The sequence below is a fragment of the Alligator sinensis genome, unplaced genomic scaffold, assembly GCF_000455745.1.
Source record: "Alligator sinensis unplaced genomic scaffold, ASM45574v1 scaffold1185_1, whole genome shotgun sequence".
Lineage (NCBI taxonomy): Eukaryota > Metazoa > Chordata > Crocodylia > Alligatoridae > Alligator > Alligator sinensis.
This window is the reverse complement of record NW_005842900.1, coordinates 256,273-268,246: the sequence shown is the minus strand read 5'-3', so window position 1 is coordinate 268,246 and position 11,974 is coordinate 256,273. Positions and strand designations below refer to the sequence as shown.

The 11,974-nt window shown below is 48.4% G+C and overlaps 1 protein-coding gene across 5 annotated transcripts in view; it reads left to right on the top strand.

Moving 5' to 3' along the window:
* The first annotated feature begins 1,196 nt into the window (after positions 1–1,196).
* GSTZ1 (glutathione S-transferase zeta 1) overlaps positions 1,197–11,974 on the top strand; it is a 13,966-nt gene continuing 3,188 nt past the window's right edge. For 2 of the 5 annotated variants that reach the window (XR_003091862.1, XM_006035954.3), the window contains exons 1-7: positions 5,816–5,877; positions 6,380–6,431; positions 7,139–7,206; positions 8,926–9,006; positions 9,545–9,670; positions 10,414–10,489; positions 10,856–10,908. Coding sequence is in view for 4 of the 5 variants with exons in the window: in XM_006035954.3 (XP_006036016.1) it covers positions 5,854–5,877; positions 6,380–6,431; positions 7,139–7,206; positions 8,926–9,006; positions 9,545–9,670; positions 10,414–10,489; positions 10,856–10,908 (480 nt within the window). In the remaining variant the exon portion in view is untranslated. Of the gene's footprint in view, positions 1,315–5,815; positions 5,878–6,379; positions 6,432–7,138; positions 7,207–8,925; positions 9,007–9,544; positions 9,671–10,413; positions 10,490–10,855; positions 10,909–11,974 lie in introns of those variants that run through there. The other 3 variants (XM_006035955.3, XM_025192172.1, XM_014525838.2) reach the window with 3 other exon arrangements.

Sequence of the window (11,974 nt, the reverse complement as noted above, 5' to 3'; positions counted from 1 at the left end):
GCCGTATAAGAGGCTTGAGCAGTTTCCGCCCAAGCCGAAGAGGACTCCATATCCATCTCGTGGGGACTCTGGGTACACGGCAGGGTAATAGAAACCCTGTGTGAGATCCAGAGGAGCTTGGCGGCCTGATCCACCGCCCACCTCTTCCCGTCTTCGAGCGCGACTTTTATAAGATGTATCTACGATTCCCATTTTGGTGGCTTGTTCACCCAGAGCATCCGGAGCTCTGCACCGTGGAGCCTAGCAACCTCCACGAGACTGTCTGTGTTGTCTGTCTGTAACTGCAACTCAATCAAGTTTTCCAGCCTGCACCACTGCCATCTCGGTGTAAGTAAACAATCTTTAAAACTACCGCTACGCGTTTGTGCCTAATTCCAGCTCGACGGCCTTCCCTCTCCGACCTGGCATGCCTGGGCTGCTGGCCACAGCCCGCGTGCAGCACGGAAAAGGGCTCGGGTCGCTCCCGGCCCGCACATCAGGCACACACGCCCTTCCTCAGGTATAGGAGAATGCAAAGATTGTATAATTTGCCCTAAGTAGAAATGAAAATTCGTATCTCACAGGAGAGTTAGAAAGTGGAGTAAGATCGATTCCAAACAGGAATCCGTAGCGTCAAAATCATCCTGCCCTGCTGTGGGCTTTCCCAGTTCTCTGCAAGGGAAAAATTGCCTTAGTATTTTTCTGTAGTTAAAAATAATACTGAAAACGAGTTGGTATTTTGGGAGGGGAGGAGGGGCTTGACTTAATCCGGGGCGCCTCAAGTCTAAATAGGGTTAAAAACCACTGCTTTAGGACAACCGATGCTTACAGCTGTCAGAGAGAATCCTACAAGGGCAATGCAGGAGATCAGACCTGCCTCTAACAGCAGCCCAGGCAGAGCCTGCCTGGTTTTATACTTGCACTTGGGTGGAACGGATGGATGTTGCTTCTTGGGCTGCGGGCAAAGAGGATGGTTTAAGTTTAAAGTCTGCACTGAAGCTATAGAAGGAAAACAGTCAGTGTGTAGGAGAAATTAAAAAACTTTCCCTCCATTAATAAACCATCAGCTGTAATCTTTCGGAAAGCGCTGTCCCACACCGGGCCCAAACACCTGAGGAAGCAGCTGGAACTACTCTTCCCAGAATCCCTGCAACACCCACAATAGGGCGGTGGCTTCCTGTCAGCGAGACTGGCAGCATTAGCAGGCCTGTAGAGAGCAAGGAAAGGAGAGAAGATTAGCCAATGCCGTATTAGCATCCTGGCAGCTGCAGATCCCTCTCTCGGGAAGAGAGAGAGTGGGGCTGGAGATGCAAGATGAGTGCAGCCCTGGTGAAGGTATTTACTCTAGGGGTGGAGAGCCACAGCAGTGCAAGACTTCTTTTTAGCTAGGGGCTACTTGGGTCAGTGTAGGAGGGGCTTCATTCCAAACTGAGCATTTGTGAAAGCTACTGGCAAGTCTAGAAGTTCAAGGGAGGCAGGCTAGAAATGGTGAGCCATTGATTCAGTCTAAATAGTCCTGCAAGGTACAGTCCATGCATCTGTACAGTCTCATTGCCTGCACTGGAGATTTGCATAAGGGTTGGGGTCTATCCACACAACAGCTAGGAAGATCAGAGCCTAAATCAGCATCTGATGTCTACATGTCTCTAGGAAAGAAACAAATGCAGCTTAATATAAGGACAGTTGGAGAATGGAAAAAATGTTTGAAGCGATCAAATTCTGTTTTGGCCTCTACATAGAGCAGGGGTGGGCAAAATGCGGCCCATGGGGCAGATGCAGCCTGCCATGCCATTCTATCCAGCCCATGGGGCCCCTAAAAAATTTAGAAAATTAATATATATCTGCCCCTGGCTGCCTGTCACGCGGCCCTCGATGGCTTGCCAAAACTTAGTAAGCGGCCCTCCACTCGAAATAATTGCCCACCCCTGACATAGAGGCTCCTAAGGCTTCTATGACCCCGGCACCCATTCCTGCCTGGGGCAAGGGGTCAGACCTGATGATCTGTTTAGATGCCTTCTGACCCTAAGCACTATGATACTATGAAGGGAGATGGCAAATTTACAGGGGGGAAAGGGGAGGAGGGTAAGATGTTTGGATCAGTATTTGTAGCAGCATGTACTGTAAAGGAAATGAAACTAAAATTATCTTATCACAAGCAGCATCCTGTTTAGCCAGCTTTAACAGTGGGACCCTCTCTCCTTGCTACTGCCCATGTACTGAGCAGTCAAGAGCAGAGTAGTTTGCCCTGTTCTTTGTTATGATGCTAAATTATAAACTAGCAAAGCACAGGTAGTGAGTTTAAGAAAGGGTTTCCTCTTGGGTGCACCTTACAGGAACATTCTTCCCGTGGTTCCAGGATAGCTATTGTAGCTTGGGCTATCATCTTCAGGTAGTGAATGCCTACAGGGAAGTTATAGTGCAGGGGTCTAAGTAAATAGAGTGAAAGGGGTCAAGGATATGCTGGTATAGGTAGAGGCTAAGTAGAGGTGACATTTGGAGAAAAGGCTATGGAGCCATGCTGACTGTGGAAGCCACAAGGCCCACCACACAGTGCTCCATCTTGAGCTAAGAAGTTCTCACTGGTTGCATCTACACGTGCACTTTACTACAGTTGACAAATTTGCTCTGCCCTTGTTTTTGTGCGGCGGGCTGTGGCCAGCAGCCCAGACACGCCGGGTCGGGGAAGGCAGGCGGCACGCTAGAATTAGGCACGGACACTTAGTGGTTGATTAAAGATTATTTTACTTACACCGAAGATGGTCGCGGTGCAGGCAGGAAAACTTGCTTGAGTTGCAGGTACAAAAAAAAAAAAAAACAAAAATCGAACCTGCAGGGCACGAGAGTACGTCGCAGGGGGTTTTTGGCAACGGGAAGATGCAAAACACGAGAGTACGTCGCAATGGGTTTTCGGTAACGGGAAGATAAACCTGCAGGACTCAAACATGGACAGAGCTCTGGATACACTCGCACAAAGTTTGCTAGGCTCCGTAGAACTTGCGCGCAGGGAAGGGTACGTCGAGGGATCAGGCAGCGACGGGGAGAGGCGAGAGGCTGATCAGACCCCTATAGCCAGCTCTAAGGTACACGTGCTGGGTCCGATAGGCTCCGCAGCACACCTAGAGTTCTCCTCAAGATGTTTACGGAGTCCCCCCTTGCAGGGTTCTCCTCCGGAGATCTCCAACTTGGGCGGAAACCACTCAAGCCTCTTATACGGCTAGCAAGCCAATCGCTAGCTGCCACATGGGAATAATTTAGAACTGGCCAATAGTGGGACACAAATTTGTATACGAATGGCGGGAACTCCTTGCACCGTGCATTTCTCTTTTGCAACCTAGAAATGCACCCTGCAAAGAAAGCTACGAGTGGCGGGAAATAATTTAGCGGTGCCGAAGCGCACACAAACAAAAATCACACCCTTGGGTTGTGACACAAATTATCCCTGAGGTTAAAGTAAGTGTGATGCCTTTCTACTCCACCATGGAGGATTGGAAGACCCGCTTTCAATCTGGAGTGAGCATATATATTTTTGTGCTGGAGACAAAAGAGGTGGGAAAAACAAACTCCCATAGGTAATGAGACTAGATAAGCCACGAAGCAGCCCCCAAACCTCCATTAACCCCTTAGCCCCCAAAGTAATCTGCCTCTATAACCGAACTGGAAATGCCTACACCTTGTGCTAAGAACAGGGATCGACCTCAAGGGCATGTCTACCTTGCTTCCTTGTTGCTTCTGGGAGCGCTGCCTTGAAGCAGGTACTGCCTGCTGGCTCTGTGCAGGCCAGATCCCCAGAATTAGTTGCTCTGGTTGTTTGGGGTAGCCCTGAGCACATGTCAATAAGCACACCCAGGACAGTACGTAAGAGTTGTGGTAGGACATGCTCAGGACAATGCACAGGGGACTACATGGCCTTATTTTAGTGCTCCCAGGCACAGCATGGAAGTGGTATAGCCCTGTGGTGCTTTTGTTACCCACTGGTGGAGAAGACATTCCAGAGCTGCATACCTATGACAAAGACCCTGCTTTCAACCCTTCTGTGACTGCATGAGGTTATCAACAGGCGCCACCTGCTTCCTCATTATCCCTTTCTTCTCTCCTCTGTCTTTCCTTAGGCATTAGAGAGGAGCATAAGCTCTGGCCGTATGGCTGAGGGCAAGCGAAACTCAGGGGTATCTGAATCTCAAGCCTCTGGGCTTGGGCTTGCATGTAGGATGCCTGCCAAAGGATTTGGAAGTATATGAAGCCCGGGGCTGGGGTGGAGAATACTTGCCGGTAGCAGGGCCACATATGGTTCTTGCATGATTCAAACTGATTTGTACCTAATCTGGCTAATTTGACATGGGTCATGAAAAATTTTCCTTAAAAAAAAATAAAGCTCTTGCCACCTGCTCCCCTTCATGAGCTGAGTGTTTCTTCCAAAGTATAGCTCAGGAGCAAAACTGGATACATTTAGAGATTGCCCCAAGGGCTATGCTTTGGAGACACTTCCCAGCAGAGGGAAGAGTTGTTTTCAATGATCTATTAGTAAAGTCTCTGGAGCTCCTGAAGTTACAGAGCAAAGCAATTAGCATGCTACAATTTAGTTCACAAATTACTGCAGATTGGGAAAAAAACCTACACTGAGAATAAGGAGAAAAATGTCTTCCCTAATTCTGAGAGTAGAACCAGGAAATAGGTGTATTCAAGAGAAGGCATTGTCTCATCACAGTACTGCCAGCCCCCAACTCTTCCAAAACCTTGAGCAAGGTCCCCAAAGAAATATCAACAAAAATTGTGTTGTCTACCTTGTGTTTGCTGTCTGGTTATTGAGTCTTTTAGGGGTGGTATCTTCTGGCTTTGCTCTCTAAGCCTGAAGGCTAATGGCTTACTTGAAAAAAGAAAGCTGATATTTTTTTCTTACTCCCTGATTCTGGGAGGTAAGGCTGTAATAAACCCATTGGCTAGTATCATCATACAATAAAACAGAGTTCACAGCACTGATGTCATTCCTCCCTCTCTGCAAACCATTTCTTAGGCAGACATCACTGGGATAATTCATCAAACATTTACGTTTTATAAACGATTTTAAATAAAATGTAGCTGGAGAATTGGTTTGCTGTTTAGATACAAGACTCACATGCTGTTTCTGATTTGCCACTGACTCATGGTGTAACAATAAGCAAGTCACTTCATATGTCTCTGGGATGGAGTCAGCACCTATGAAATGGAGATATTGTTTCACTGCAGTGTATGTGTGGGCATATGAAAATTTATATATTAACCTCTAAGGAGTGCATTAATATATTAACCTCCAACAGACAAAACTATAAATAGGAAATGGCTTCCTAATCAATAGGAACCAAAAATAAGCTTTATATGCAGAAGAGGGACCTTGCATTATGCTAAGCAGAGCGAGTGTATTCAGTGTTTTACAGAAAGACAGGCTGTGGCTGGCACCCATGCAATGAGCACAGAAACCTCTATGTGCAGATTCTGGTTTCCTTCTATACACCCCCTCCCCCTCCCGTCTGTGATTCTGCACTCACAGCTTCTGACAGCCTGAGAGTCCCTGTAACAACAGCAGCATGGCAAAATCTAGATAAATAAATATGACACAACCATCCTCAGGTATTAGGGATACCAAAGTGATGGGCATGTTCCAACAAGCTAAAGAGTATAGTGGATGGGTGTCTTAAGGCGCATCCACACCGAGCAGAAGATAGCTGGCTGCTGTTGCTGTATCTTCTGGCTACAGGAGGCCAAGATTTTGGAATTTGGCACTTTTCTCATTGGCGGTAGGGACAGAACCTCCCACCCCTGCCCCCACCTCGGCTGAGCTAAAAGGAAAGGCTGTGGGAGGTGGCTTTCACTCCCTTGAGTGAATTGAACACACAGAACATGGCATCCTCGCCCTCTGGGAAGGTGAGATCTGAGGGGTGTGAAGGGGGGGCGGGCAGAGTTCCCTCAGGTCTCTGGCAATTTGTTTCCCTGTATTCTTAGCACTCAGGGAGCAACAGCTGTTCTTCCACACTAGGAATGTACTCTGCTTGTCCCTGGATGGCTTGAAGGGACACCTCAGGCCACTGGATTTCAATTGCAGCTTATTATTCACTGGGAAATTTTATTTTGGAAATCAGTGACACGGGTCAAGATGCTGACATCTGAAAGTAACAATGAGGGACATTTTGAAGGGGCTAGAATCACCCAACTCGTATTCGTATTGTATTGCAGGAAGCTGAATCAAGCATGGTAACATTTTTGAACCCCCAAAAGGAACTGTACCACCTAAAAGCAGAGGTAGCACCTAGAGCTCCTCTTTCTTAATTAGCGAGGTTCCTCGAATGTCTCATGTTCATGGTGGGCTCTAGCTGGGCAACTTGCAGAGTTACCATCATGTAATTGGCTTTCCTCTCTCTTTCCCCAGCCGGTTCTCTATAGTTATTTCCGAAGTTCCTGCTCCTGGAGGGTGAGAATTGGTAAGGTCTGGTGGTTAACTCTCCTTTGCTCTAGCACTGTTGCCTCAGCACTTTTTCCAAACAGTAACCTTCCCTCCAGTAAACCCACCTAATCAGTGACCTATTGAGAGAGAGCAGTCAGCAAAAATAGGACTTTGATTTTTCTCCATTTCCCCAGGGAGAGGCAGTAGCAAACACCAAAATCACTTTGTTGGCTCCGGGCAGATGGGAAATGTAGGAGTTTCCTTGTGTGCTTGGTACACACTTTTCACTGTTTTCATGACTGACATTGTAAGAGGATTTTCCTCTCAGGACTGGCCTCCCATAGTGGGCTTTGGATGGCTTCCCCCCTCCCTGAATTCCTCTTTTCATACACTTTCAGAGCCTGTTAAGACACATTCTTTCTCCATAAAGCTAATGGAATCCAGATGTCCACATCTGCATTCCTTAAAGGGGCCTGCACTGTGTTACTACACTGATGCTGCCTCAAACTGTGATCTTATCTGGTCTTGCCAGGAAAGCAGAGCTAGACCTGCTCAGTACTTGGCTGAGAACTATTTCAACATGGTCCTGCAGGAAGTGGTGTGGGTATTCTTCCTGTGAGCCCCTATGCTAGGAGGTGCTGAGTTGCAAAACCATTTAGTAGGATGCACTCTCCCCTGCTCATTTCCTTTGAAACATGCCTAGCTTCACTTTATCTCTGAATCCATGTTTTACATTCCCTCTAGCACTGGCCCTGAAGGGAATCACGTATGACCAAGTGCCAGTGAACCTTCTGAAGGATGGAGGACAGCAGGTAAGAGAGAAGAAAAATATTGTCAGTCTTCACAGGTGGCCTGCACAGACTAAGCTTGGGTTTACTGGAAATAGGTAGGCTATAGGCTGGATTAGTTGCTAGAAATTCAATCAGAGGTCATCAGATGCTGTGGAAAACTAGACCCAGGTCACTTGCTGGGAACATAAGGGTCAAAGAACTTATTTCAGATCTCTTTGATATCTCATGGTCATCTCTGACCTCTCTGGGGTCCTCAACTCCTTTTCTTGGTGTCAGTGTAAGCAAACAAACAAAAAAAGCTGAGATCAGGCCTCTACAACTTGGAGATGTATCAGGCCATGGAGGTCTCTCTCCAAGGAACACAGTGAGAGCACCATTGCTTGGGATCTTTAAACCCAGAACTGGGTGGAATGCTAAAGAAGCTACCAAAAGAACTAATCTTGCTCTGGCCTCCAGGAGTGAAGGGGAAAATTGTTACATGAGACCTAAATATTTTCTCCACCCCTCTAATGTCTGTGCCAGTCCGTGTCCAGGAGGCTGAAGGCCCTCTCTGGCTTCAGTCACAATGGGCACTTTTAAACATGCTTCATGGCAGTGGGCGCAGCACTTTAATTAGAGTGACTGGAATACTTCGCTGCTCGTGTATGGACACTCAATGATAAGACATACTCACTGAGTGCAGGCAGTAAAAAATGAATGCTGTCTGCTTCTGGTGCAGCCCTGGGTCATACAGGGTGACACCAGAAAATGGTGGCATTTGTCAAGATGTACGAACCACATATTAGGGCAGTGGTGCCCAACCTTTTTCCCTATCAGGCTGGATGGGAAGTGCCCAGGCTGTCTGCAGGCTGGATCTGGCTGGTGACCCCAATCTGGCACCCAAGGCAGATGTCGCAGGGCCCCATCTGGCCACATGGAGTGCAGCCTGGCACCAATCCAGCCATGTGGGGGATGGGGGCATAGCCTGGCCCCAGTCCAGCCACATGCAGGAAGAGAGCGTGTCTCAGCTCCATCCAGCTGTGCGGGGGAAGGGGGTGAGGTCTGACCCTGAATCAGCTGTGTGAGGGGAATGGGACATGGGAATTTGGCAGCAAGGGAGGATGGTCCTATTAATGGCCACTGCTCCCCAGCCACCACATTTCCCGACCTGTGGGGAGCCCCATGGGCCAGATGCAATGGCTCTGCAGGCCACATTTGGCCCATGGGCCAGATACTGAGCACCCCTGCACTAGAGAATGACTGGCCATGTGGCATCACTGAGGCTGGGGTTTGGGTATGACAATATGATCTTCCCTGAGGGACTATAACACTGACAGTGCAGTTGCACAGCTATAGCAGTTGGGAAAGGACTTCTGAACTTGTCCCCAAGCCAGTGAATAATGTGGAGGTAATGCTGTATGCCCTGCTCATAACCCCAGTGGCCCCTGAAACCCAGTAGGAGCACACACTAGCATCCAGAGGTGGCTCAGGACATGCCAGGATTAGTGGGACTAATGCAGAGGGAGAGGCCAAGAAAAAAACCTAGCTGGAAATCTTATGGGTACCAGTGGAGCAGGTCTGCACTTCCCTTTGCTACATAAAAAGGTGGGCGACAAAGTGAAGCTGACACATACTCCTCCCAGATGATCAGATGCTGTGAGACCATTTACAGAGCTCTAGGGCCCCTGAGGATTCCTGTGAGGGAATGTTGGGTTTTGTAGGCTACAGTGCAGGAGTAATCCCAGGGTCTTCTCTCCCCAGCTTGCTGCTGAGTTCCAGGTAGTGAATCCAATGCAGCAGGTCCCAGCCTTAAAAATTGATGGCATCACCCTGTCTCAGTCGGTGAGTGACCCAGCAGCTCTGCCTGTTAATCATTCACTCTGTCCTGCTGTCCTGCCTGGAAGTAGGACTTTGGTCCCAGGGTGCCTGGTCTCAGAGTTATTGACCACTTGGCATCTGAGATGAAGAAGATGATTCAGACTGGGAGGGGACTAGAATGGAGCTCCTGCAGGCAGACTGCTGGGGTAAGTTGTTTGCCCCATCCCTGCTTCCAGGAAATCCTCCTTAGCACCTGCTGTTAGTAATCCTAGTTCAGCAGCTGCTTTAAAATCCCACCTCAAACCAAGCAGTTTGCCTGGCAGACCCTGTCAAAAGGAACTGACATCACGTGGTATGAGCCAGGTCAGTCAAGTTTCCCTGAGGATGTTTCTATACATTAGGAATCCTCCATCTTTGCTATGGGGCAATTAGAATAGTCACTGCTGGACCAAGCAGACTGGAAGTCTTTGCCCATGATTCCCCCACAGTTTTTGCCTTATATTGGGGCTGGCTTTTCTCATCATCCCACTAGTATCCTACCCCATCTCCTTGCTCCTTGCAGCTGGCCATCATTGAGTACCTGGAAGAGACCCGACCTAACCCCAGACTCCTGCCTCAAGACCAGAAGAAGAGAGCCCAAGTCCGAATGATCTCAGATCACATTGTTTCTGGCATTCAACCCCTACAGGTACTGTCCTGTCACAAGCAGGCCCGTGAGATGCAGACTGATGCAAACCCAGCCTGGGGTCTCTAAGCAATTACAACAGCATCATGCAATTTAAACTGCTGGTGGGCAACAGAGGATACTTTTCACAGAGCCAGTGATATCAGATCTGGAGGCATAACAATGCAGCTGAGCACCCAGGAGAGCAGGATGCGTGGGTGCACTAGTAGCTTCTGGTTGCCACCAGCATACTTCTGTAGCTGCAGTGGAAGCTCTTATTTTTCTACCCTCTAAGTTGCTGGCCAGGGACGCTGTCCTGTTTACCTTACTAACCAGACCCAATCCAGGCTCAGCATGGATAGAGCTATCTGCCTAGTTCCTCAATGGAAAAAAACATGATACTGTTGCAAAGGCTGATCTTCCCTAAGCAATCTGTGGGATGCCAGGGCTTCTCTTCAAGAACAGCTGAATTTAGCTGCAGGGTGCCAGACTTTAGCTGCAGGATTTAACATCTTGTGGGAATGAGTGAGTCCCGGTGGAGGAGTGTTCTGGAGTGGGCTGTTTTGGGGAACTCTGAGAAGGTAGCTGGAATTTCTGATTCTGTCAGCAAGAGCAGAAAACGGAGTGGTCTAATAGGAGGATCTTGTGTCCATCCCTAGTGCCCAGTCCTCTTCTGTTCCCAACCCTGACCCTGTCTGGGGGAGGTTTTGGGCAGGTTGCAGCCTGCTGGGTCAGTCTAACTTGGCAACTTTCTTTGGCCTCCTCAGAACCTGGCCGTCCTGCAACGAGTGGGAGAGAAGAAGCTGGAATGGGCTCAGCACTACATTACAAATGGCTTTCAAGGTATGTCCCGTAGCTGACATAATCAGCATAGTTGTAGCTGTGTGGGGGGTTTAAAGTGGCAATTCCAGGGAATTGTTAAGTAAATAGTTTCCTGCATTCACTGGGACTAGACTTGATGGCACAGGAGGCCCCTTCCAATCCTCTCTCTCAAATGGCTGCTGGGGCTCAAGTACCATCTCACTCCTGCCCTTGTGATTTTCACCTCCCTGCAGGTGCCCTCCTGGGCAGCCCCACTCAAGGCCTGGGGTGGCTCATTCCTTCATTCCTCTCAATCAAAAAGGCTGCTGTGTTTTCCCTCTTCCCCTCAGACAGCCCCTGAAAGTGGAGTCCCCAGATTCCTGACCCCAGCACGATCTCTTTCCACAGCTCTGGAGCGGATCCTGAAGAACACAGCTGGGCGCTACTGTGTCGGGGATGAGGTAAGATGTTTAGGCAGAGTGCTGCTCGCAGAGAAAACAGAAATCCAGCACCTTTTACATAGCAGTGGAGATCAGGGATTTTGGGAATGGCCTGTGCTCAGAAGTTGAAGCAGAAGTTAAGCTTCAGGTATCTTACTTAAGTCATTACTTGGCGTCCTTCAGACTCTGGTGCCCCTGGCTGTTTCTCATTTAGGAAATAGCTCTTTGACTTGATCTCCCACACAAGAAACTAGATTTCTTTTTCCCCAGTGTAGTAGGGCTGGCAAAAAGCCATACAACAGAAGGAAAGTTCACTTGTCCCTCTCTGTAAGCTGGTTGCCAGATACCACAACACATGATCTGCCTGGACAAGATTGTGAAAATTGGCCAGGTTAGAAGAAGCTGGAGAATGGGATACACAACACTTGACCTCCAGGGCAGTGAGTCCAATTGGGTCCATTTGTTAACTGTTTTATGGTCCCAGGAGTCAAATGTGGGATGGGAAGGATATCAGTCCTATTCCTGAGGAGCAGGCATCTCCAGAAGAGACTCAGTAGAATATAAAGACTAGATACCCTTTGAGGTGGCTTTCCTAGTCAGAAGGAGCACTCTGGCAGTAATGGTGCCCCTGCACTACTCACACTATCAGTACATGGCTCAGTTTCCAGCCCTGCCAAGCTAGCATCAAATTCTCATAGACACCTATAAGAAAATGGAGATTACCCTAACATAGCACAAATTACATGCCTATTTTTGCCAGGTAGAAGAGAAAACACACAGTCCCTAGGCTAAAAAGTCCACTCCTGCTTCTCCCCAACACCACCTAGAAGGAAGTCTGTCTTACAGTTAAAGCACTGATTTGGCCCTCAAGAAATCTTCGTTCAATTGCCTGCCACAGACTTACTATGTGACCTTGGTCAAGTCATTTCATCTCTCTCTTTTTCTCTCTCTCTCCCCCTCCCTTTACCCCATTCTCTTAAACAGCTGTGTAACAGGATGGCTTGTCATTCATAGATTCATAGATGTTAGGGTCGGAAGGGACCTCAATAGATCATCGAGTCTGACCCCCTGCATATGTAGGAAAGAG